Consider the following 27,748-nt stretch of genomic DNA (forward strand, 5'->3'; position numbering starts at 1 on the left):
GGAAAGAAAATAGTGTTTAAGTGTCAGAACCATTGACTGTAAATAGATAAAATAAATATACAAGAATATAAAATTAAAACTATAATAATATAGTAAAATTAAATTAATTATATATGTCAATGGCCAGAACTGAAGAAGAAAACTGCTGAACTTTGACATTATTTGAAACATATCATCATATATCTGCTGAAGTTGTTGATTAAAGTTTGCACTCTCATGAATCAAACCAGTTTTGTGACTTCATTTTTGTGTACAAATCCCAATTTAAAAAAATATTGAGGCTGTGTAAAACTAATAACAGAATGCAATGATTTGCAAATCATCTATATTCAACTGAATGCGGTACAAAGACAAGATAATGTATGTTCAAACTGATTACCTTTATTGTTTTTTTTAACATATACATTAATTCTGATGCTTGCAACACGTTCCAAAAAAGTTGGGACGGGCATGTTTACCACTGTGTTACATCACCTTTTCTTTGAACAGCACTCAGTAAGTGTTTGGGAACTGAGGACGCTAACTATTTAAATTTTGAAAGTGAAATTCTTTCTCATTCTTGCTCGATATATGACTTCAGCTGCTCAACAGTCTGGGGTCTCTGCTGTTGTATTTTGATCTGGACTGCAGGAAGCCCAAACTCTTGTACTAAGAAACGATGCTCTTATAACACATGCAGAATGTGGGTTTGCATTGTGTTGCTGAAATAAACAGGGACGTCCCTGAAAAAGACATATGGATGGCAGCATATGTTGCTCCAAGCTGCCATGGGCACTAACACACAACCATACTGTCATAGATTCTGACTTTTGACCTTTGAACGTCTGGATGGTCCCCTTTAGCCCAGAGGACGCAACTTCCATAATTTCCAAAAGTGATTTTGAAATGTGGACCAGAGCACATTCTCCAGCAGTCCATCTCAGAAGAGTGTTGTTGGTACACGGTTTTAACTTTGCTTGACAGAGTCTTAAATTCCATTTGAAAATTAAGTGACAAATTGTGTCTGAGGGGTCAGAGGTCGTAGACATTCAATGTTAGTTTTCAGCCTTGCCCCTTACCTGTGGAGAATTCTCCAGATTCTTTTAATCTTTCAATGATATTATGGGCTGTAGATGGTGAAATCCCTAATTTCCTTGCAAGTGTGCGTTTAGAAACACTCTCAGTTTTTCACAAAGTGGTGAGCCTCACCACATCCTTGCTTATCAACAACTGAGCCTTTGGAGGATGTTCCTGTCATTGCCTGATCATGATACTATTAGCTGTTATTAACTTGTTTACCTGTTGAAGTTTCCAAACAGGTGTTTCTTTGAACTCTCCCAGTCCTTTGTTGCCCCTGTCCCAACTTTTCTGAAATGTCTTAAGGTATCAAATTCAGAATAGGTGTATATTTACAAAAACAATTAGGTTGATCAGTTTGAACATTTGAACATCTCGTCTTTCTGCTGCAGTCAGTTGAACATAGGTCGAAAAGCATTTGCAAATAATTGCATTCTCTTTATTTATGTTTTACACAGCCTCTGTGCTTTTTTGAAACTGAGGTTTGTAAAAGTTTTTTTTTTGCTATTTTGTTTATTGCCTTTTTAATTACCAAACATACAAAGACACATTGCCTCAGAATAAGTGAATTAATAATTACATAAATAAATAAATAAAATACACTGCTCTTGTAACAGTATGATCAGTGACCCCACAAAATAAAATAGAGAAGAAAAGATTTTTTTTTTTTTTTTCTAAAAATATTTCATCTGGGGTGTTTTGACGAGCTGTCGTACTCGTACCTTGCCATCAGGTGGCGCTAAAGTGCCTACAAACACTAATTTTTCCGTCTAGCAGTATTGGTGCCTACAGATGTGAGGGGCGGGGCAATGGAAATAGAGTGATTGACAGGTCTTTTAGCCAATAGGAGCGCCATAACCAATAGCCCCCCCCAGCTTTGGGCGGGACTGGAGAAGAAAACCTGCCCTCTGAGTGGAGGCATCAGCAAAAAGGTTTAATCAGTATCACACAACAATAATGAATGGAAACACGCCGTAGCCAAGAAAGTTGAGCAGCAACTAAAAGTAACAGTAAGTCGATATTTGAAAGTGGAAACCTGTTGTAAGTAATGGATTGGCCAGGCAAGTTAGAAAGTACTTTGTGGAGGAGAGAGCAGCTGTACTTTTACTGTTACTTTTGAAAGTAAGTTTTTTTTTGTGAAGGGAAACTACAGTGGGACACACTGTAAACCTAAACGCGCAAGTGAGTGTAAATGGCATTTTGGGACATTAATACGAGGCTACTGCGGTGTCAGCTGTTTATCTCGGTTTGGAGAAGTGGATTATTTGGATTAATCCGTTAATGAAATTGTTGGAATACTTGGGAGAATTTTTTTTTGACTGTTTTGGATTTATCATCACTGAAAGAAGCCGAAGGATTTTTTTTCAAGTTTCAAAGCTGACTAAGAGGATACATCTGGAGGCAAAATGGGTAATATAGAAAGTGTGGACGGCCAGTCGGAGATGAAGCATCACATCATGCCTCTGAAGGTGCCCATGCCTGACCCCACCGAGCTGGAGGAGAAATTTGCCATTGTTTTGGTAAGTTATCGATCACTTCAGTTTGTCAAATGTCACAGAGAAGTCTGAAAACTCTAAATCTGCTCCATTTTTTAAAATTCTAACTTCTCAAATTCTGTTTAAGATTCAAAATAGTGCCAGAGTAAACATTCCCAGTAATGGACGGTGTGTTTTTTTTTCTCTTTTGTTTTTATAACTTACATGATAGTGAATGTGTTAGGTCCATTATGAATTGCTGATATTGTAAATGAGGCGACCTGTGCTGCTGTCCCGCCCCTCTTTCCCCCCCTGCTGTCCCCCTCCTCTCCTCTCCTGCGGTTCTTTTGTCTCCCCTCTCTAAAGTCAGACAACTCAGCGTTTGGCTGAAGTGGCAAACTGAGCACAGCATGGTGAGAGTGAGGAGGAGGAGGAGGAGGAGGAGGGGAGGAAGGACATTATATCCTTGACAGAGATCACATCATGGCATTGGGTTTATTTAAAGTTTTCTCGCTGCAGGCTGAACATCAGACAACAACATTTTCTGAATTCCCCCAAAACTCCCACACCCGAAGAGTCTCTGTACTCTCCTCCCCTCCTCTCTCCTCCCCTCCACTCTCCACATCAGGCTGGAGCTGAGCTGAGCTGAGCTGTCTGAGCGCTTTGTAATAATGAGCACACAGTCAACACCCACTTTTACCAACTATCAACACAGTCAAGTGACTCTGTCATCCATCTGATGGCAAGGGGACATTTTCTTTTACAGGAAAAGGGACTTTACAAATCTGCTGTGTTTTTTTCAGAAACAGTCGTGAAGTTCTGCCTCTGTGTCAGGCTGTTATTACTCATTACAAAGTAAAGAGTCGACTGCTGTACTCATTTCCAGGACTGGGAAATATTTATTGTAATCGACTCTGCAAGAGCTGAAATGATCAGTTGATCAGCTGACACAAAATGTGACAGTGCCTCACACCTGAAGCTTTTACAAAACTCAACAACTAATACACATCAGACAGTACAAAATGGAAACTCAACAATAAGTATGTTTATTAAAACATACAAGATACAAACTATGATACAATAAAACAAGAACATAATAATAAAAGCAACTAATTTGGTTATCTATTATCATTTAAGTCAATTATAAACAAAAATACCAAACATTTTCTGTTTCCAGCTCCTGTCATCCTGAAGATTTGCTGCTTTTCTCTGTCTTATGTGACAGTCAGCTAAATATTTTTGGGTTTAAACTGTCAGTTAGACAAGTCAAGACATTTGAAAAGATCACCTTGGGCTTTAGAAACGTGCGATGATCATTTATGCACTACATCTACTGATATTTTATCGACCAAATTAGCCAATTAATCAATAAAATTATAGCCGATTAATCAATCATGACAGTGGTCTGTGGTTGCAGCTCTCGCTTTTTGATTGTCTTCACCACATTTGTGAAGATCAATTCTACAGTGGTGGTCCTCAATATGGAATAAATCTGACTTGAATGAATCACTAGTTGATTAAGAAATCATTTTTAAAAATGCAACCTTTTTCTCACCAGTAACAATTACAACAAAGTCGCCACAAAATCCAAAATTCCTATTGTCAGAGAACCCCCAAAAGCCCACTTAATGTCTATCACTGCTCTCTTTACTCATAATGATTTGGTCTTCAGACCTTCATCAGTTAAAATTCATATACATTCACATGAATTTCAATATTTAAATTGGATATTCATTTGTTAAATACAAATAATGTGTTTTTTCTTGAGACAGTGTATTGATTTAACCTCTTCTGGGTCGCTAAATGTCACTATATATATTTCAGATTTTAGAATTAGGGCTGCAACTAACGATTATTTTCATTATCAGTTCTCAATCGATCGTTTAGTTTTCTGGTCCATAAAATATCATAAAACGGTTGATCACTGTTTTGTGAAGCCTTAAGTGACATCCTCAAATGTCTTGTTTTGTCCACAACCCAAAGATATTCAGTTAACTGTCAAAGAAGACTAAAAAAAATGACCCAAAACATATCATGTTTTTAATAATTGATTAATTGAATCATTATTGCAGCTGTAGTTAAAATGTTATATTTAAACTGGTCTGACGCAGAAGCAGGTTCCTGTTGTGCAGCTCATAAAAGACTGGATTACATTACAATACAAAAAAAAAAAAAACAGAATCAAGACCACAACAAAACAAACAGACACTGCAGAGGAGTGCCTGGTTCAACACTCTTCTTACTTTCTTTCTCTACTATCTGTTCAGTAAGGCGTAGAGTCATAAGATGTTTACTTTAGTTTAGCATAAAGGCTGGAAACAGATGGAAACAGCTCGCTTGCCTCTGTCTGACTGTATTAACGTCAGCGTACCAGCACATAAAAAGCTCGCTAATTAATACATAATGTCTGTTTTTTTTTATGCTTATAAAAAGCTTTGCTTCCTGTTACAACTGGAGAACTGTTTGATAGGATGTACTTATGTAACCGAATAGTTACATCAGGATGCCACATTGACCTTTTCACAATAACTGGTAGCATTTCCTTTAAAACAGCAACTTAAAAAAAAAAAAAAATAGTTGAGTAGCATTTTGGTCATGCAGTATTACAGATCTTGCATTTGAGTTTCAGATTTGAGTACTATTCAAACAGAAAGCCGAAAGCTCAACATCATCACTCCAACCTGTTGCTCCGTTACAGTTAGAGCGGTCCAACATTACAGCACCAGCGAAGCATAAAATACATAAAGATGAAATCCAGAGAGGTTTTTTTTAATGTAGAGAATATTCTACCTGTTTATTTTTTGTTCTTCACAGGTGCTTATTTTGTGCTCCACCACTCCATATTTCAACATAACCACACCCGGCCTTGATTTTCGTCTGGTTAAGACCTTAATTACAGTATCAAGAGCTGGCATCTTCTTCACAGCATTACTCACATCGTCTCATTCTCACACACTTTGAGGACCCTCCATGTTTCTGGAATAAAGCCATTATTTGCTTGCCAGAGCTATCAGCGGCCACAGAGTAAAGCGCTCGTATGGAGAGACCAGCACAGCAAGAAGCCATTCAAGGCCAGCTTGTTAACTGCTGTGCTGAGTCTCAGCTAGTATGACAATTAGATGCTGTAGAACGCTGTATGTCCTCTTATGACAGCTCAATTACTCTTTTATGGAGGTGACTCGCTTTTTAAATTTAAGAACAATGTTAAGTTGATTCCATGTGACTGATGCTGATTTGTAGTCGTCACATTTCCCCAAAAGAAAAAAATATCAACATACGTGCTGCCAAGAGACCAGAGCTGTCTGCAGTTGTTTGACTTCCCTGCGACACAAAGTGAATCCCTGTTATTATGTTCAGCCGTGCAGGGCAGATGATTTCTATGCAAGAGGCAGTAGACTCAACATTTCAGACGTGTTTTTGACTGGGAGAAGTGTTCGAGCTCTTTAACCCCACCCCACCCTGCCCCACGGTAGCTCCAGATTTCCTTTACTTTGTGGGAAAGGACAACATGTGTGTATATTTTAGTGTTCTTATCAGACAATGGTCCTCTCTTTGCCCTGACTGCCCCTTGTTGTGAGATAAAGGTACATCAAAAGCGTCTGCCGTCATGGTTGGAGCAGCTCAGGAAGACGAGGCCATGGATCTGTTGTCTGATCTCCTCCTTCTCCTTTCAAAGTATCATATATACCAAAAATAGTCTGAGGGGCTTTGCCTTTTATAAATCAAGGAGTTTTCTTTATGTTATATATGTTTTAACACAGATTTTTTAATTGCTTTAAAACATGTTACATCAGTTTTTGCAAAATGAGTTTATTACCACATTTAGTTCCTCCCTCCCAACACACTGTTGGTAAAAACAATAATAATAGTTTACAAAATGATAATATTATTAATGAAAATAAGTCACTATTTACATCTACATATCTACCTATAATAATATACATGTAAATGTAAACATACCTGCATATCAACTGAGTAAGAGGAAAATAAATCAATAAATAAAATGAATAAATCAGAAGAAAAAAGAAAAGGGGTTCAGTCTCATTTGGCAGCTGTCAAGTTTAAAGCTATAATATGCAACATTTCTCTTTTAAAATGCTGAAAACTGCTAAACACGTAACAGATTTTGTTGAGTTGTATACTTAGATTATCCCAAATGTTTTCAACAAAGTTCAAATACTTCAGATATGTCAGAGACTGAGCGAAGAAGTCAGTGAATGTGGCTAAATGTAACGTGAGTAAAACTTTAATATCACCTGTCTATGAACATGATTTCTGCCTGAGTTATATCAGATAGACTTTCATCAGCTATGACAGTTGTCTAAAAAGGGAAGACAACAACTCCCACAATCCCACACAATTTCACAACATCATCAAACTGCTTGTTTTGTTTTTTTGTTAATATGAGAGAGACCGATAGTGGTCTGTGCGTTTAAGAAGTAAGATTATCAGGTCGTGACTCCAAAAATGTAACAAATGAATACCGTACTTTATGAAAGATATACCTTTTTGTTTGATTGTGTGTCTAAGCCTAAACAGTCACTCATTAAGCCAAAGGTTTACAGATGAACAATGAACACTTTTCCAGTGTCTTGCAATGAGATGCTTCACTTGTAATAGACAAAGGTTTATCAACTTCCTTTCATGAGTTCGTAGGGTGATTACTTCTGGAATAAGACCAAAAAGAATACAGATCTGTGGACACAGAGTTTTCTTTGTGGATGATGTTAGAATTTGTGCCAGTTATTCCTTTCCAAAAGTCTTGAATGTGTTTACACTGCCAAATACAATGAAATAAGGCCCCTTTTCTCTTCTGCATGTTATGCAACTGTCTGGGATATAGCAGAGACATAATTGGCTTTGTTGCAGGCGCAAAAATAAAAATGTTCCATACATTTCATTGGTATTTGGTGGTACATGGGTAATTTCCCCTCCTCTGGACCACTGTGTTTCCTCCGACACGCTGGTGTAAACGGATGTGTCTGCTGCATCTGCTTGGTGGGACTGCTCTCTCCTCTCAGACACAGCTCGCAGACGTCCCACAGGACTGACAGCAGCCCATAATGATGTCATGGGTGCAGCAGCCTTCGCCAGCGTAGTATAATATCCTTGAGCTAATGACTTTAACAGGGCAGCTCTCTACTGTAGATGGTCGAGGGGAACGGAGGGGGGGGGGGGACCCCTGGGTTAGCTTCGACTGCTTCATGCGGTCTGCTAATAAAATGCCTGGGTCAGTTCTAACCGGCAGCATGTGCTAAAGGCATCGTCTCCTTCGTGTCTCTTTTGTCCAGCATTCATAGAAATGGCCTCAGCTCTGTCTTTTGTGGCTGGAAACCGCTGCCTGGCATTCGATTTACAGGAGACATTGCATTGTAGCCAATAGTCATTGTGGTTGGTTTGCTTTACAATAAGAACTGTGTTTCTGTAAGCTGCCACAGGGTGCATAACATGCTATTAGTTCAGATTATTATACACCTAGACCTCACAGACAGACAAAAGTAGATGTACAACAAACAAGCCAATCTTGGTTATTGGGAACTTTTTCTTTAGAGATGTTCTTATACCATTTTTTCCTTTCTGAAACCAATGGTGAAACCTGAACTTTGCATTTTGGCCGATACCAAAAACCAATTAGTCACCATCAGTCCACTCAGCAAAGAGTCTGTTTTGGTTTCCCCACAACCCAAAAAACAATTAAGTCCAATCCATCATAAAAGAAAGACAACTCAAAAAGTCTGATAAAGACTGAAATAACAGTGTCTGTATTCACAGATTAGTAACACACATTGTGTGCCATATGTACACCAGGTATTCATGGTACCAGTACCAATTCAGTCAGTCAGTGACTTAGTTTTTGCAGCATTGGCCTTAGCTCTGCCAAGACCGGCAACTGGTAAGCTTCTGCTTACCACTAGTTGGCTACGATAATGCAGACTTTGCAATGCAATTTGATGCCACAGTAAAGCTGTCGTTTCTCTCCTCCACTGACCATGTAAAATTTGGTGTGTTTGACACTGCTGAGAAGTGGCACATGACATGGTATCAGATTGGTGCAAGGACTCGGGTACTGGTCGATACCTGATCCTCATTTTAGCCAGTATCTGAGGCATTTTCCGATAGTGGTATCAGTAATGGAACAACCCTAATTCTCTTGACTGTGTTGGCTCTTATTCCCTCTCTTTGTTGAGCTGGCTACAATAACGCAGACTTTGCAACGCGATCTGATGCTGTGGTAAGGCTGGCGTTTCTCCCCTCAACTGACCATTTAACATTTGGACACCACTAGGAAATAGCATTGGGTCCCATTTTGGGATTAATACTTTACGTGGCATCGGATCAGAGCAAGGACTAGTATCAGTATTGGAGCAACCCTAATTCTCTTGATGGTTTTGGTTGTTTTTCCCCTCTTTGTCCTTGGTAACTCTTACTTATCCTTGGCTTTGTGCGATTCCAAATGGAAGTGGAACCTCTCATTCACTCACCCAGTCAGTGTTTCCTAGCTTACCGTAATCCCATTCCTTGAGTTCACTCTCACTGTGGGTCTCTCCTACAAAATAACTTTCTCCATACAACTCCGTCCTCATGAAAATGATGTGAGATGAGTGAGTGGCATTTTCAAAGGTGCACGCTGGCCTGGGATCCTCTTTCAAAGTCCCCAAGCAGCACCAATCCACCACTGGATTCCTGCGGTCTAGTCTAGGCTGAGGCCACAGGAGAACTCAAAGAGGAGGGAAAATTCCCTTTGAACTGGCGGTCTGCCACTGTTCTTGGTTGTAATGACTTTACCAACATTTTTAAACAGCGCACACATATTTAAGAGCTGTTACGGGAGCAGCATGGGATTATTTTCACCACTTGATTGCACTGGAAACCATCCTAACCGATTTGTCTGAGTCTGCTGAAGTCCACACACATATATTATACTCATGACGTGGAGTTGCATCATGCGTACATATGCCGTTGTAGCTTTTTTTTTTTTTAGGTTTGATTGTTCAAGAGGGTTGTCTCACCATTAAGTCGTTGCAAATGTTGGGAAAACTACCGACGAAGACGTTGATTCAGTGGTAGTGAAGCCAGACATGCTGACAATGTGACTCCTTGTCTGACGTCAATGTTTCTTGATGGCTGAAGTCTAAAGAAAGCTGCAGTGTCTGATAGATGCCACTCAAGTAGAACTAATGGATTCAAGCTGTGCAATGTGTTTATTAGACACATCACCTAAATCATTTTTATTTGTTTAATGGAAGTTGCAGTTTATTTATGTGTCTACCACTCCCTTTCTCACACACATCACCATCATCGGTCCTCTTTTATAAAGAGAGAAAATGTGTTTGTTGCGTCACTGAAGTTGGAAGAGCGTCTACATCTGGCTCAGCCACCCACCCACTATGTCCCAGGAAGAGAGGGATTATGGGAGTCGAGTGCACACAGTTAACTTGGTTTTAGAGCGGCAGAGCAGGCAGGGAGGGTTCAGCACAAGGCTGTGCACCTGGCTCTCTGCACCCTCAGGCTACAATTCCCCCAATCTGGGCTCTGGTTTATGGGACGTTTTAGTGCTTCTTCACTTCTCTTGTTGCAGTTATTTTGGTAACCAAAGGTCAAGTTAAAGACCATGACTGAGCAGACTGAATACTATATTGAAGGAATAGTCATCATTAAGAAAAAATATGCTTATTGGGTATCTTGCTAAGAAGTTGGTGAGAAGATACGAAGATCTTGCCAAGAGTTAGATGAGACTCACATGTCTTTAGGCAATATTCAGATTCACTCATATTTACAGAGAATTCACAGTGATAACAAAATACAAGTACAAAAGACAATTAACAATAAAATACAAGTAAAAAGGGTGAAAAAGCATCCAGCAGCAAAATATAGTACACAGTGCAGTGTCACAGATATGAAGATGTGGTGAATTGGTGGTGTAAAATGATGTGTAGTCTGGTAAATATGAAGCTATAGTCAGCACTTAGCTTAGAATAAATAACATAACATTTAACATAATTAGTGTACAGAAATTAAAGTGCTATTGATCTTCTTATTTAACTCAACGCAGATAGCAGTGAGAGGTTGCGGCTGGACAGAGCCAGGCTAGTCAATTTTAGTGCTAAGCTAAGCTAACCATCTGCTAGTTTTAGCTTCATACGTACCATGTCACATGAGTTTTATTTAGCCATTAGCTTAGCCATTAGCTTAGTTTAGCATATTTTCTGCAGTTTCTGTATAATGTTAAAAACTAACATGTTTTGGTTGTTAAGTTTAAAAATGAGAAGTTGTAATTGAGTAGTATTGATTTTCTCATCTAACTCTAGGCAGCAAGTGACCAAGTGTATTTCCTAAAAGGCCAAACTATTACATTTAAAACTAGACAGACCAACAGAGATAAAGTGCAAGTGTCATTTGTTGTTTGCTTGACTTCACTCCAGGTATGTTTTATAGGGGCAGATTTGTTTTGTCTTTTTGGGGTAACTAGTAAGACATAGCCTAAGTTGTTTGTTCACATCACTGAAAAGCGTGGTGATATGGTTTTATTCATCTATGCAAAAATACTGCAAGTGCTTACCATTTATATGCATATGTAAGTGTTATTTTGGTATGTGCGTGCATTTGTGTGTGCCAGTGGGGGTTTGCATGCGCCTCTAACGCAGCTGCACCAAGGCTGTAGGTTGGAGAAGTGGTTTCCTCCTCAATACAATGGGGACTCTGTCAGTCAGTGTTGTTTTAGAAAGGGGGCCTCATCCCCTGGTGCCTTTTGTGCCGCTGCACTCTTTTTACATGGATGCTCAGAAGAACGGCTGTAAGCCCGTTTAAAGAGCCAGTGGATTACAGCTTGATGCTGCCTTTCCTATGCCCTACTAGTGACATGATGTAATTATTTCCCAGGCCTTTCCTAAATGACATACAGTAGTCTTTCTTCAACATTTCTCAAGAGTTTTTCTACTTCTGCCTTTTTACAGTAGCACTTTAAGTGGATGAAATCATACTGAGAAACAAAGGGGAAATTTTAGGGTTGATTCTGTGGTTATCATGTGAATTTTTTTTTACGAGCCTGGACATTCTTTTTGTTTTGGTTTTTGTTCCTCTTTATTTTCACCGTCCCTTTGACACAGAGCATCACCAGGACAAACCCTTAGAGAGTTCATTTGTTTCAAAACTTACTTCTACACACAAAGAAATTAAAGTGCTAACTAGAACCATATATGGGTCTTTGGCTTGTCTCCATGGGAGAACCCTTTTTGGTTCCTGTTAGAACCTTTTATTAAGATGAATTAAAAAGGAGAGTTCTGAGTAGAACCTAACATAAAGAACAATCTATGAAAACCCCCTTTGGGGAACACTTGGAACACTTCTATGTTGTAATGGTTCCACACAGAACCTTCTCTGGGGGTTCTAATCAGAACCTTTCTGCTTTATAATGGTCCTAACAAGAACCCATTGAGGAAGTTCTACAGAGAACCTTATAATCTAAGGGTTGTATCTAGAACCCACCCAGAGAATTCTCGATGAAAAAGGTTCCTCAAGGATTTCAGCAATCCTTGAAAAGCTTCTTCTTCCAAAAAGGGTCTTGACAGAACCATTAGTCCTACAAAGAACCACTGACAAACCCTTTTTTTTTTTTTTTTTTTTTTTTCAAAAAAGGGCCAATCAGAAGAAAATGGTTCTGGTCAGAAGACCCTTTTGGAACACTTTTTTCTTAGAGTGTGCACAGCTCAGACTCAGCTTTGTTGCCCTTTCTCTTTGGCTGACCTTCATCTTTTTAACTGGGCAGTGTGTCAAAAGGCCCGGCCGGCATGAGTTATTGAGGCATTCATGTACCTGCATTCCTGACATTCCCCTTGTATATCATCTGCTGGCTGGGGCTTCCCTGGTCCATGTACGGACGCACGGAGGAGAACAAACAGGATGTTCGCCACACAGGAATGAATGAATGCCTCCGGTTCATCACCGATTGTAGTATTTATTTATAACTCAGCCCAAATCTAACTTTGTTTGTGTCCACATTTCCTAGATACAGTATGTTTAAAACAACAAATAAATTGACAATATAGTTGTCAAGTGGAGTAGATTTATGTAACTGTTGTTTTGGAACACAAAAACTTCCTAGATAAACTCACGTAAACAAGTGTGCATTTCAAAATCACTCACGTTTGAGGCTTGAGGAACATCTGGCTTCAGAGGGACCTTGAGCTAGGACATTTTCATCGTTATCTCGGTTAAACCCTGTGATGATAACAGTCTCATGCTTGAAGCCAGCTATCACCGCTGTTGATCACTGTTATGTCACTGGGTAAATAAACAGATTAGCAAATGGGCTGTGCGAGGTGGTTCTTGATATATCAACCAAAAATGGCATTTCAGCAACTTCCTGTAGCTTTGGCTGTGGAATGTCCATTTGGTCGTAGTGTTGCAAAGAAGGGACTGGAGAGAAAGCTATTTCTCTCAACAGAGTGACTCAGAGGTCACAGACTAGAAGATGTGAGTTCATGGGAGAAGAGAGGAGACTTCAGAGTGCATTTAGGCCAGAGAAGAGAAGGTTGTGGATGAGCAGGAGGACGGCCGAAGGAGTCCTCACACCACAGCTGTAAACTGGGCTGGCTTCAAACTCCCCGTGTAGCAGGGATTTAACACTCTATGATTTGAGTTCTAAAGCTACTTAGGGAAAGTTTCAGCTATTAGAACAGCTTTGAGTTTTGACCATTTGTGCTCTTGTCTACTGTAGTGCAGTCAAGTAAACAAATATATGACTGCCAGAAGATAAATCACCGCTAACTTCAAAAGCCAGCATCTGTGATGTATGGGGGTGTGTTAGTGCCCATGACATTGCTGACTGTCACCTCTGTGAAGGCCCCATCACTGTTGAAAGGTACATACAGGTTTTGGAGCAACATATTCTGCCATCCAGATGACGTCAGACCATCAGACGACATCTGCTTAATCAAATTAAGAATGACCGTATATTTACAGCAAACAATTACAACATTTAAAACATGAAATATCTCCTCTTTGTAGACTGCGGCATGTCGCTGTGTTCCTCCTCGGCACTCTCCTACTATGTCATATGGTTCGTTGATCTGGTTGGTTGAAATTAGCATGTGCTAGACGGTTTAGACAGATGGTTTATCCAAGTGTTTTGTGAAAGTGCTTGCCCTTTTCCCAACAGTTTCTAAGCACAATTTCCCAGATGGTTTTGTGACATGTCTGGTTAAACATTTTTGGAATTGGGCTTGTGCTTCAAATGGTAATAATTAAATAAGAATTTAGGTGTGTGTAGACTATACTTCTTCCCTTTTTATTGTTTTATAGCTGGATAATGGAAAGTACTTTACATGAGTTATGTTTGTATCAGTTGTTACACTGTTTTCACTCGCTATGTGCTTTGAGTTTCACGTGTCAAGAATGTGGTTTGACCTCCAGCTCTATTTGCATATAAATGAGGTGTGTACCCTTAGCTGTTATGTTAATATCTTGATAAACAAGCTCTTAACTCAGTCTGTTTTTATTTGCTGTGTAAACAAGGACCAGCGTCAGGAGGAGTGGACAGGGATGGGTGAAAACTTTATCTCTCCTCCTGTTAGAGAAAACATCTTCTCCTCTCTGCTCTCTGTCTCTCCTGAGGGGAGCTGGTAGCGTCTGCTTTTGCTTTGCTGGCCTCCTGATCTTCCAGCATCTTTGTGCAGCAGGACTCAGGCTTTGTTGTGATTGCCTGGTTCAGGTTACCTCACAAAAGGGCGATAGGGTGATCGAGTGTCTGCTCAGAGAAAGAGGGGCAGTGTTTTCTCACACTCTGCTCTGTCGCTTTCAATTCAGCGGGGCTTACCTGGGAGCTGGAAAAGCACCTATAATAATTCATCTGTACACACATAAACACTGTTGGAGTGGATAGGCAGAAACACACACACACTCTCGTATTACACTGTACGAACCAGTCGTTACTCAGGACCGTTTTTGATTTCCTGAAGAGTGAAGGAAGTCCCTGCAGCCTTGTGACGACAACCGCTGAATCTCTCATCCTGTCTCCTCTCATTGTGTTTCAGTACCGAGGAAAAAGAGGAATCCAGACAATAGTGCTGACAGTCATTAATGAAAAGCTGGTGGGATATGTTTAGATGTTGTAATCGACTGATTCACACTTACGTTTACCATGAATGATGTCATTTAATCAAGTCATCTGACTCGATGAGCTCCACCTCATACAGTATGACAGGCAGACGCCTAGGAGTTGGCTCTGTATTTGTCCTTCCTGTCCTTTTTAGCCCTTGATGGTTACTTATTTCCCTCCTGTTCTTTTTTTCTGTGGGACACATTTATCTTGAGCTATATCCAGCCACCTCTGGCAAAGGAACTGGTGCATCACGTTCTTTTCTCATCATGAAGGCCTAAAATATGCTCAGTTAATATGCTTAAAGAAAACATACAGTCATGCCAGGTCCCATATTCATTGTGTTTTCTTTGCCTCCTTGTTGGCTCTGCTTCCTGATAGGGATCAGTGCCCTGGCTCTTTCCAGCCTCTTCAGACAGTACACCTTTCATTAAAGGGCTCCTGGTCTTATCTCCCTCCTCACTGGCTCGCCCCGTATTTTCCTTTGTCACCGGATCATTGACGCATGTTCAGAAAAGTGTTGCTTTTTCATACACAGATGAGGCGTTTTGAAACAATATATGTTTTATTAACACTAAAAGACAGACAAGACTTTTTCTCTAACATTAACAGGCAGCCGTCTGTCTACCACTGAAGTATTTACATGTTAAGCTACTTTCTGCTTCTACTACACAATATTTTGGAGGCAAGTATTGTACTTTTTACTCGACTACATATATGTATGTTTGAAGATTTAGATTAATAATAGCCTACAAAATATAAGTCAACTTCTTTAAGCTACCCAGCAGTATATAATAAGTATTTAAATGAGACCCACTTTTGGCAGCGTTGATATTATTTATGGGTGTTTATTGCCAGAATTTGAAGAAATTGAATGATAATAATAACAATAATGATAATCATAAATATGCTTTCATTACTGTGTAATCACCTGAAAATAAGATTTAATATGTTTTCGTTCCCTTATAATGAACACTGTATAGCTACAGAGGGCACGGGTCATCCTCTGCGGAGGACGCCATGTTGCACCGTCATCTTCAGCAGCCAAATGAACTCACTGTAATTGTCTGGAAAGTACAGCAAGAGTCACAGGATGAATGTCCGAACAGGATCTGAAAAAGATGATCCATGCTTTTATTTTCAGACAGTTAGTCACTGTTTCTCATCAGCTGTTTAAGTTGTAACACAAACATAAATGATTACATTAATCCTAAAGTCCCGAAGCTTGCAGCTAAAAGTTATTGATGTTCGAGGGATGCATCAATTTATCTGCTGAACATCTGTGTTAGCTGATATTTGTCTTCTTGACTACTATCAGCAATTAAGATGACAGTCACAGACGGCAGTGGCTGATGTTTATCTGTTCTGTTGCAATCTGTTCAATTTTATGCTGCGTAAATGTTGTGTTTGTTGTTTGTGTTTGTACTTAGACAACAGTAGCTAATATACCCAGCTGCTGATTCAGAGAAGAAACCACTGGCTGTGGATATGTCATGACGCATGATGTGGTCATTCAGAGACACTATAGTGACTGAATGGCTGAATGACTTTAACACACCAAAGCTATATTTTTATAGTGAATATTTCTCTGTTTCCCTGGCCAAAAAGGTATGGATACAAACAAAAACAATATAAACAACAGCAACAACAATGGAGAAAAACCCATCAGTATCGATATCAGAATTTCACAAAAGGTGCAGTGATTTTAAAATTATGTTACTTATCTACAAATCATTTGATTGGTTAGAACCTTCATAACTGAATGTTTTGTTGTAACTAGTTCTACGATTTATGGCTTTAAAGGAATAGTTCCATATTTTGAGACATACGCTCATTCACTTGCTCTCTGAGAGTTAGATGAGAGGATTTTTAATATCTGTGGAAATAAGGAGCTAAATTTGGTATTGGTCTTAAATCTCTGTGAATCCCTCTATATCTTATGCTGATTGTATAATATGCAGTTTTTGAAGCACCTCGAATTGACATTGTATAAAAAATATGCTATAAATCATGTCTTCCATGTGTATTTTAACCTCAGAGCATTGTTTTATAGCTCTGACCCTTGATTAAGTTGCTGGGACAGCTTACAGGTTCCTTCTTCCTGGACCCCACCCTGATGTGCAGACACTCAGACTAGTTGGGGGTAAAGAGGGCTGTCTGGGCCTCAGTGTCTAAACTGCCACAGGCTCTGTCCAGCATGGTGAGCTCTTTAGCCTCCCACGCATTTCCCTCTGAGCTGATGACAACTAAGTCTGGCCTATGTAAACTTATCAAAATAGATAAAAAAAAACACAAACTCTGCATTGCCAGCACACCGAGAGAGCACAAAAGACAGAATCACATTGAATGCAGTTGCTCAGCAGGCTACATATAGGGTGTTTTAGTCTGAAACTTAGATTTATATTGGATAAAGCAAAGCATTGTGTCATGCACACAAATATGCCCAACTTGCCACCACAAATTCATATAAGCCAGATCCAGAATGCTGCACACACATTATCAAACGATACTGGGAAAAAAAAAGTTTAAAAATTGAGAAAATATTTATGTCTACAACAAACTTCATAAATCACTAATAAAAACGTTTACTATTTAATGCAGAGTAAATATTGAGCTTGTCTTCAGGCTGGCAAACAAATATTTCAGGGTTTTTCATGGAAAATTCTTCCTCAGTTTATTTATAGTTATGTCATTCTAATATACATTCTCAAGTGAATTGTAAGTGTTTGGGGAGAGGGAGTCGCCATTATTTTTTGTTTTGTTTAATAAACATTGTAGTCACAATTACAGTAATTACTTATCACTGCAAAGCATGAACTTGAAAATGTGAAAAAGGGGCTTTTCGTGTAAAATTCTTTAATCATCATCATATATACAGTACAAAAGAAAACACAGTTACATCTTAATCAAACAGATCTTGCAGATTGATCTTGCATGCTTTATAGTAACCTTGGAAACAGCGTTGCCAATACAGTGTCCTTTACCAAACACAAACCGACAGAGGAAAGTCTCTACCATGAAGAGTAATTTAGTTTGGTGAGTGTTGGTGTTGTATCTTATCCTGCATGAAAGTGTGAAGCTGTGAGAGAGATCAGGGGGAGGAAACATCCTGTCACTATTTTCCATTTGTCTCTCTGGGAGCTGCGAGTCTATAAGTTCACCTCAAGGCTGAGTGTAAATCAGCTAAGATTAGGAAGCTGTCCAGTTTAGGGCAGACGGAGTTGCCCTGTTGACTCTGATGTCTGGAGTGACCATGGGCTCTGCGGCACCCCCACCTCAGTTGTGGGGGTCGGTGCGTGACTTGAGCGCTCTGCTGAGTCCCCGATGGCTCTCCTTGGACTCTCCATGCCTCCTTAACCTGCAACCTGACCCCCTCAACTACTTTAACTGTTGGGGCTTTAAAACCTCCATCTTCCTTTGTCAAAGTCTCAAATGTCTCTCTGTTTTAGAGTTTATGCCCTCCCTGTTGGTGGGAGATGCTCTTGTGTTTAAATTCCCTCCACAGCATCCTTCCACCTCAAAACACTTGTCCCACGTTGTGTTTTGTCCTTTGTTTGTGTATAATACGTTATCTTTTTTGGGTTATTTAACCCAAGGGCTGCAATGTAACAACATTTTCATTATCAATTTAATGGTTTATGTCCATTGTTTAAATATAGTTCTAGTCCCAGTGGAACCTCAGTCAAATTTCTCTTTTCCTGTTTCCTGTACTTACAAATGCTATTTGCTGATCTTATGCTGAAAAGAAAACACATTTTTGAAGATAGTTAAAAGATGTTGCTGTGAGATGTGTAGAAGATATATAGTCACATCTTAAGTTAGCTAATGTTAGGAAAATGCTATCAGATGTGCCTAGCAAGCACATGATGGATGTAAATAAACATTTTGCTACAGAGCAAAACCATGGGTGTATTATGTATTATACATAAGATACCGCCTTTTCAGTCCAATGAGAATTACTCTCCTAAAACGACAAAAAAGTTTTCTTGCTTCTGAATTTACTTCCACGATATGCAGCCCACTGTCCAATCTAGGTTTTTCTTAATCCGTTTTTTAGCAAAAATCTAGCTTGATGTAGCAGTTTGATGTAGATAAGCTAGCTAGAGTTTTGTTACTGAGCAAAACCAGTTCAATGAGAATTGCCTGCCTAAAACAAACAAAAAAGAAGTTTTCTAGCTTCTAGTTTTACTTCTACGATTTGTGGCCCACTGCTCTACCAGCTTCTCTTAATACATCTATGAGCAAAATACTAGCTAGCTAACAAGCTAGCTAGAGCTGCAATGATTGATCTTTTAATCGATTATTAAATTAATCATCAATTATTCTGATAATCAATTCTTCTCAGTTTTTTTTTACAGCTCTGTTGTATTTAATTTATGATATAAGACCAATAAACGCCATAAAATCTCACATTTAAGAGGCTGAAACCAGTGAGTGTTGGTATTTTCTAAACAATTAATCATTTAATCTTAATTAAATCCTCTCCCATCTTATTTCTTTCCATTATATCTGTGGTCATTGCTTGTATTATCATTTCTGTAAATGATTTATGTAAAAGAGATTTCTAAAAGATAAAAAATGATTAATAGTGTTCTAGTCTTTTAACAAGTTGAATTATGTTAGGGTTTAATACAGTGGGGTTTTTCATTCTGTATCCCCAGTGGCTCTGTTTGGAAACTGTCTGCTGTTGTGGCTCATAAAGGGGGCCTAATGATTGAAGAGATAGTGGTGATAATAGAACCAGTTCATCTGGTTGTGCAGTTGACTGCTGTTGTGTTTTAGCCGGATTTTGCTTCACAGAGCACCAGGGGGCATACGCTGACCCTGCCCACCAGCCATTGTTGGTGATTTTCTGTGAGGAAAAAAATAGCTCAAATGTCAAAGGATGGGAATGGCACAGCACCAAATCAAAACAAAGCACCACATTGAATCCTTTGTCGAGCCAGTCTCAGGTCAAACTGGAGGAGAGCGTGTGTGGGCAACATAGCAACATAACAGGCACCAAACATTTTTGGCATTTCTGTAGTATTTCACCCCTAAAATGGGCCTGTGAATCCACTGTTTTCTCCCTCTCTCCCATAAAGCGACTTCTTTCTAGCTTCTTATAAACACAGGAAGCGCGAGATTGTATCGCTGTGGGAGAAAGTGAAATGAAATTAGCTAAATTGGGTTAGTTGGCTCAAATTACCCAAATCTAGTAAGAAAGGAAGCATCCCCTGTGCTTTTTGCCCTGTCACAGGAGAAACCTGCCCTCTGTCCCCTCTGTCATTCCAGGCAGTAACTTTAATACCCACATGGAGCTCCACACATCTGCTCACAGTCCCACCTGTATTTGTTTACATTACCTGAGGCTCCAACTGACAACGAGCAAAACCGTATTAAACATCAAAGTCTTCAGTGTGTCCAATGGCATTTACTGATAGTTTTTTCACTTCTGACTAATGTTTTTATAACTAAAATCTGTTTTAAATCCAATAACAGTGGGCAGGCTTTGACTTTGTTTTGCTCTTTTGTCTTTACTAAAATGGATGCACATCTGTGTGTCTGGTCCGCATGTTTTCCAGCAATTCAAAATTACATTACTACAAAAGGGGACGACTCTCCTCGCCAGTTTGCCCCACAGTTCTACTTTAGTATGCATGACTGACCGAGAAAACAAAGGAAACCAGGCTTTGGGCTTGGACAGATGCTGGGGTAGATATCTGGGCTTATTTTTTCATTTACCCTTCAGGTGTTTACATGAAGAGCCAAGCCCATAGAACATTATCTGGAGAGTATTAAAGAGATCCACTTAGTGCAATTGGTACTTCTCATTCATGCTTCATTATGGATATGACTAAGAGTCAATCCACTTAATAAACTTAGCATCAGAGTCAGATTTAAAGGAAGGTTTTCACATACAAGGAATTTGCCTTGGGTGTGTTGATGCATAACAATGAAACAATACCAGAAAATATAAATAAAGATGAAACCTTAAAGTCAAAAGGCATAAATACAAAATAGATAATATATATAGATATGGTTTCTGAAGTTATGTCAAAGTTCCTGTTCTTGTTGTTCCTGTTGGGTGTCTTTGTGATTAAATAATGTTACCAGGATCCCATAGACATCCAAAAACTGAGCTAAACTAAGTGAGTAGTCTCAGACTTTGAACACCCCTGCCTTGAAATGACTAATTGAAAGCTCTTTGAATATGTGATTTTTAATATATATTTTTTTTGCTTTTTTAACAATGATCACCAACTGGAGGTTATTTACTGCACGTCTATGTTTGTAGTCAGTGACTAATAATAATAATAATAATAATAATAATAATAATAATAATAATAATACTAAGAATCAGCCTCTAATCAATTCAAAGTTTTCAAACATTTTTAAATAAGACTGTGGGTAGTATGCAGTCTCTGTTAAAAGTCCTCAGAGACATAATTTACCTTTGACAGACACAAATGGGAAATATTCTTCTCCACTTCCTAGTACAACTCTCCTAAAGACTGTTGTTGGTAAAATTTCTCCCAGGAGAGGCAGAGGAGGAGAGGGAGCAGCATGGGGGTCAGACAAGAGAGAAAATTTACTACTATAAACTACTACTATAAACAGGACACATTCCTGCTGTAATTCTGGACATCTGGTATGCATGTTGCCTCTCTTGTCTCTCCTGCGTGGGATTTATAAAGAAGGTTATGTCAAAGGCCCCATATGTGCAGTTATACTGTAGGCTGTTGTAGCTTTGACAGGCGTTACATTTTTGCATTTTTTTGCATTTTTAAAGGCTTTTCAATGCTTTTCCATCAACTACTAAAAGTTGTTGCATGTATTTGTGTGTTATTTAATGTGAAATTATTAGTTGGCTCCAAAAAATAAATTCCTTACCTCTGTTCTCAGTCCTCTTTAGACAACATGATTCATGATGTGCTGATAGAGTGAGCAATGTGGAAAACTAATTTTAAAATACTCACATGTGATATTCCATCCATACCAGTGACTGTGTGGTTGTCATAGGAACAAGTATGTGTTATTTTCCATCTATCAAACACTTCTCTGGTAGCAGAATGCCAGTGTGAGCGTCACATCTGGCCTGAGATGGGTTAACAGGGTGTTGCGTTTTATGCGGCAGGCTGAGTTATAGCTGCAGGTTAAAAGTCAAGCTGACAGGCCGTTTGTGGCCGGGCTTACGGGGTCTTGTTGATACGGGTGTAAATGAGGGTTCCCAGTGCAAACAATCCCTCATGTGTCTCTTCAAACAGAAACGCTGAGGCGATCAGTTTCGGGGGCTGGCGAGCTCCCTTATATTGTTGTGCTGCTTCCTCATTTTTAAGATTTCCGTGTTAACCCCTGTTTATAAGCTCTTGGCTTGGTTGAAGAAGCTATTAGTCAAAAACTTGTTGTATAGTTTTTTTTCACAGTTGTCACAAGGACATAAAACGCTTCAGTGGGCTGGTGTCCAAACACAAATTAGAGCATTTAGAGTTTAATTTGAGCCACAGTTAAACTGGCGGCCTCAAGACGTCTCAAGTGTTTTTATGGCTGGATTAAATGACTGGTCCAGTAATAGGTCCACAGTGTGAGAGTGGCCTGTTGTGGTTAAAAGCAAAGCGTTGCCTGAACGATACTTGGGAGTGCAGAGGAGATGCGGATCATCTCCTGCAGCAGGATGCTGAGAGTCAACACAGGAAGTGAGGTCATAGTGTAAGTCCCCAAACTTTCAGTGGTGCTCTGCTGTTGGCGCCACAGGCCTGTGACACGCCATTCACTGACACGCACTCAGTCACAGCTGCTATAAATAATCATGGAAGCAAAATAAAAGGGAAATGTGTGGTTTTGAATGAAACTAATGCTCACATTTTATATTTTCAGAATTCTATGAACCTGCCTCCAGACAAAGCCCGGTTGCTCCGACAGTACGACAATGAGAAGAAGTGGGACCTGATTTGTGACCAGGTGCGTTAATAAACTCTTTTCATAAATGACCAAACCAGTTTTCACAAAGCACACACACCTGTCATCACCAGCAAACACACACTACAATGCTCACTCTGTCTGTTGTGTGTCCTCAGGAGAGGTTTCAGGTGAAGAACCCGCCTCACACCTACATCCAGAAGCTACGAGGATACTTAGACCCTGGAGTCACACGAAAGGTGGGAACAGACAAATGACCTTTCAGTTAAAGGGGAACTCCACAGATTGTACACACGAAATTAATCTGCTGAGCTCATCTTTTTATTTGCTGTGGCAGATATGTCTGGCCAGTGGCCACACTTCAATTCAAACACAACCATTTATTTAATATTAGGGTTGGACCAATGAATAATGTCATTATCTATCGTGATGGTCGACTGTCATCGTCCACTGATCCCTCTGCCATCTTAATCTCGTTACTTAAAAGCCTTCTGTATTTGAGGTAGCGTGTGCCCTCAGAATTGCCAGAGTTGTGGCCTAAGTCCCATTTTTGACATGTAAGAGAACAAATACAAAGATGCTGTTGTTGTTGTACATTGCACTATGTCTGTGATTATTTTCTTTTTTAAACACAACTAAGTTGCAGACATGCTGCGCCGAGGCAAAGATCCCTTTAGACTTAGCGACAGTATCATCGTCCATTGTAGTGTTTCACTGTGGATCATCATCGTATGCCAATTTGGTAGACATCAATCCAACCCTTCCTGAATATGGGTTGGGTTCTGTACGATGATAGACAGAGAAGTGTCACCGGTCTAATCGAAAAGTCACGTGAAATATATGTCACTGCTCGGATTGGTTGTAGGTCTTTCTGTTTGCGTCCAGTCAGCATTTCCATCCAGTGCAATGCCTCAGGCTCGTGAAACTCACATCAGACTGGATCAAATGTGGACAAAGATTTTTCTCAAGTTTTGTAGCCACCATAGGTTCTCCTAAATGCGTGGAGGGGGAGATTAATGCAAGGTTGCAATCTGCAAGCTTACTGGTAGATGCCACTGAATCCTACACACTCATCCTTAAAACCGTCCATTGTGTTGTGTCTTTTGGTGGAGTAGTCTTTTAAAAAGAACTTGTAATCTGTCATTGCTTACCAAGTTACACAATGATACATTTGCAGCAAAACTCTGCTTTCATTATATGTTTCAGAAGTTCCGCAGGCGGGTGCAGGAGTCCACGAAAGTCTTGAGGGAGCTGGAGATCTCACTGAGGACAAACCACATTGGGTAATCAATACTCATCTCTCCCGTTTTTCTGGTGAATTACACACACGTCCAGCTATTTATCGGTGCATGAAGGTTAAGGAAACCACATTATTGTTTGTGAAGAATAGTCCTTTCTGTGCTCTTGCTGCTGCTGCAGGGACCCAGAGCTCTCTCTGGTGCCCAGATATCCCTCATTGTTCGAACTTGCCAAGCTCTGCAGCTCCACTTCATAGAGCTGGTCCTCATAATGCCCAGATGGTAGCTATTGTGCTGCTGCCTCGTCCACTCCCCCATCACACAGAGCAGGAAGCTTTGTTGTGTATGCCAGAGGGACAGGAAGCCTGGCTGACCATTGCTGAACCCAGTGAACAGCACAAACACACACACAAGGATACTTTATGTTTACACGTTTCTCACATTTTCAAAGCAAACAATCCTTTTGTATTATTTTGTGATATTTTGTAACAGACAATAGGCATTCAGTGCAGTTCACTATACACCCTCTGTGCATGTGGGTGTTGTGTTAAGCCTTTATCTCCCGTGTTGCAGACACGATCCTTGACTTTTATAATCCGATGTCATTTCCACATAAAAAATGTGCTGCAGTGACTTGTTGCCACTGAATTCTCAAACCAAAAGCTGCCTGTAATAAAAAGTATTTTATTTTCCACAGCATTCATTGACCTCCAACAATAACTCATATTCCATTAGACCTCATCAATAAAGGTCCGTTTCAATGCTTTTCCCAGAAAGACTCACAGGCAAAGAGAAAAAAGAAAGAAAGCTATTTTCAGAAGACTTTTTGTGGGTGGGATTAAGTGTAACAGATGCTGGTTTATTGTGTGTGTCTGAATCCTGGGCCCTTTCTGATGTGTTATTCCTGAGATTGCCAAGAAAATCTGAAATAGCAACTGGTTTGGTGAGGAGGAGAGGAAGAGGGAGGGAGGGAGGGAGGAAGGAGTGAGGGGTCAGAGGAAAGGAGGGAGAAAGGGGAGAGGGGAGGAGGGGGTAGGTAGACAGGAAACTGATGATCAAGCCCGCCTCCTTGTCCACCCCCTCCTCCTTCACTTCTCCTTACTTCTTACTGCTTTGTTTGCTTTCCTCTGTTCCTCTCCTCACCTCTCTTCCCTTTCTCCCCCTCCCTCCTGCCCGCCCTACGCTACTTTGAGGCCCTTGATTGCTTTCCTGCCTGACTCGCTATTGGCCGACTTGCAGTCCGTCATCGTATCCAGCACTTCAGGACTATTTTAAGAACCTTTTACCCCAATCCTCTCCCCCCTGGAGTTCCCTGAAGATGTAGGGAGGAGGTGAAGGGGGTCTGTCTGTGGGGGAGGCAGGCAGACTAAATACTGTCGACTGTCAGGGGTTCAACCTGAGCCCAGCTCCTTTAGCCATATGCCCTCTGCATTCTTTCTCTCATCGCAATGGGAATTCCTTTGTTAGGAGCTGTTTCTCTCTCCTTAAAACTGGAGTTAAATGTGGAGGAAATCTGAGGACTTTCTCTGGTTTACTTTCCACAAGATTCCTGCCAAGTTCTTTCATAGTCAGGGGAGACCCCCCTCAGAGCTGCATCAAAGGATACTAATTCTGGTTAATTACAAGTTTTGTTTTATTTTTGTAGTTTTGGTTATCATCACTTATGATAATGTTGTATTCAGTCAGTGCTGAGATATAGGAACATGGTGATGAAAGCTGCAATGATTAGTTGATCACCAAATAGTTGGAAATTTTTGAGAAGCACATTATCATTTCAGTAATTTTTCAAGCAAAAATGTCAAACACTTGCTGGTTCCAGTTTCTTAAACGTGAGAATTTGCTGCTTTTCTTTGTTATTTATGATAGTAAATGAAGAGTCTTTGGGTTTTGGACTGTTGGCTTGACAAAAGAAGCTATTTAAAGATGTTATTTTGGGCTCTGGGAACTGGGAATTTTCGCAGTTTTTGACATTTTATGTAGACTAAATGATTAACTGATTATCTCTAAAAATAATTGGCAGATTTATCAAGAATGAAAATAATGATTAGCTGCACCCCTAATGCTGACAACAATAAGTCAGACAGGAAAAAAACACAGGCAGCCAAATAATCGGCGACTGTAGGTCTGTTTGATTGTCTGTGCTTAAGGAATAAAGTTTTTTACCAGAGTATTAATTTACCAGAGGATGGAGTGCCTTGGTTTTCTTCCACAATTGTCTGCACCACTTAACCAACACTGGATTTTTTATTGTAGTATCCCAGAACATGTAATTAAATGTCTTGTTTTGACCTACCAATGGTCCAAAATCCAAAATTATTCAATTTATTATTATGTAAGCACCAGAAAAGCACCAAGACAAGCATCAGATCCTTACTTTTGAGAACCTAGAACCATTTTTGTTTGAACATTTACTTTAACCATTGATCGATTCTCAAAATAGTTGCTTTCTTTGATCAACCAATCGTTGCAGCTCGGCAGTGAAGCCCAGTTTAAGCATTTACATGATCAAGGAAGTCAGGGGGGAAGTGTGTACTCTTACATTATATGTACATGCAAACTCATACATGCAAATCTGTGTGAACATATAACTAAGCATCTAAGCTATCTGAACATATAATAGCATTAATACACATCCACTCATCTAAATATACCTTCATCGTTTCACTTGCAGTATTTACCCCATCTTGTTTCAAAACAGTCAGTGTTGCCTCTGATGTTGAAGCTTGGTGTGTGTCCAGTTTCTTGCTTTTAAAAAAACTTATTCTCAATATTCTTAGTAAATATTTGCACCTTTCATTCATTATTTCAGGAGTCATTACACTTTATAAGTCAAATAAATCTTATTAGACACGAATCCTTCAGGTCATTGGTTCTCAGACTGTTAGGTGGGCCCCACTGGTGGGGCATAGAACCACTGCGGGTGTGGTGTGGGCTTTTGAGGGGGTGGGGGGGCATGCCAAAAAAAAAGTTTGAGAACCACTTCTTTAGGTACATCAATGTAAATTTTCTCTCTGTTTCTCTTTGTCTCCAGTAATGGTTAAAATGCAGTCCTAAAGGATGAGGGTGTGTTCTTGATGTGCTGCCCTCTTAACCCCTCTCTGTTCCCATGCGTCACAGGTGGGTCAGGGAGTTCCTCAATGATGAGAACAGAGGTCTTGACGTCCTGGTGGAGTACCTCTCCTTTGCCCAGTGTGCTGTCATGTGAGTATTTTTGCACGCACACACACACACACATACACACACACACACACACACACACACACACACACACACACACACACACACACACACACACACACACACACACACACACACACACATCACTCATGATTGGAGCCAAAACCTTTCCTTAGGAACTGGGTTGGGCAGTCAGTGAATCCAGCTGCTGAGTTAACATGTTGTATCCTGTAGAGCCCGTAATAAACTGCTTGTGCATCTAAAAATTGCATTCTTTGGATGTGTTTGTATGCCCTGTTGCATACTTGGCAGACTGAATGTGTTTCTGGACAGATGCTCTCTGGTGTAGTGCTGGGCTATACCTTGCCTGAATGGGAGAGGATCTCTGTGCTGAGCTTTATCATGCAGCTTGATGACAGTTCTTGTGATAACCCCTGGCTCTGTACCAAGCTGCCTTGCTGACCTAACCTCCCCCTTGCCTCTCGTCTACATCCCCCCCCGTGCCTCTGTGTTGGCTTGTCTGTCTGTCTGTTTGTGGCCCAGGTTGGATTTTGAGGGGCTGGAGAATGGGGAGGATGGCTACTTGGACAAGGCTAAATCTTGGAGCAGGTCCATAGAGGATCTGCATCATAGTACGCAACCCTTCTGCAACACACTGGTGCGCTCTGCCCGCCAGTCTGTCCTTCGGTACGTATGGCTAAGCTAGCTCCCCCGCTATTACCTATCCCTGTTATTGCCTTGCTCTGCTAACCTTGGATGCTATGAACATGTATTAGCATGCAAGCAAGTTGTCTTGATGCTGTTTT

General features: G+C 40.1%; 1 protein-coding gene across 5 annotated transcripts in view; it reads left to right on the plus strand.

The window, feature by feature from the left end:
• The first annotated feature begins 1,960 nt into the window (after positions 1–1,960).
• fmnl3 (formin-like 3) overlaps positions 1,961–27,748 on the plus strand; it is a 49,707-nt gene continuing 23,919 nt past the window's right edge. For 2 of the 5 annotated variants that reach the window (XM_084721035.1, XM_084721034.1), the window contains exons 1-6: positions 1,961–2,576; positions 22,486–22,569; positions 22,686–22,766; positions 23,734–23,810; positions 26,883–26,966; positions 27,486–27,629. In XM_084721035.1, the coding sequence (XP_084577161.1) occupies positions 2,463–2,576; positions 22,486–22,569; positions 22,686–22,766; positions 23,734–23,810; positions 26,883–26,966; positions 27,486–27,629 (584 nt within the window). In that variant the 5' untranslated portion in view covers positions 1,961–2,462. The remainder of the gene's footprint in view (positions 2,577–22,485; positions 22,570–22,685; positions 22,767–23,733; positions 23,811–26,882; positions 26,967–27,485; positions 27,630–27,748) is intronic. The other 3 variants (XM_084721032.1, XM_084721033.1, XM_084721036.1) reach the window with 2 other exon arrangements.

The sequence above is a fragment of the Lutjanus erythropterus genome, chromosome 6, assembly GCF_056507025.1.
Source record: "Lutjanus erythropterus isolate fLutEry1 chromosome 6, fLutEry1.hap2, whole genome shotgun sequence".
In the NCBI taxonomy this organism is placed as follows: domain Eukaryota; kingdom Metazoa; phylum Chordata; class Actinopteri; order Lutjaniformes; family Lutjanidae; genus Lutjanus; species Lutjanus erythropterus.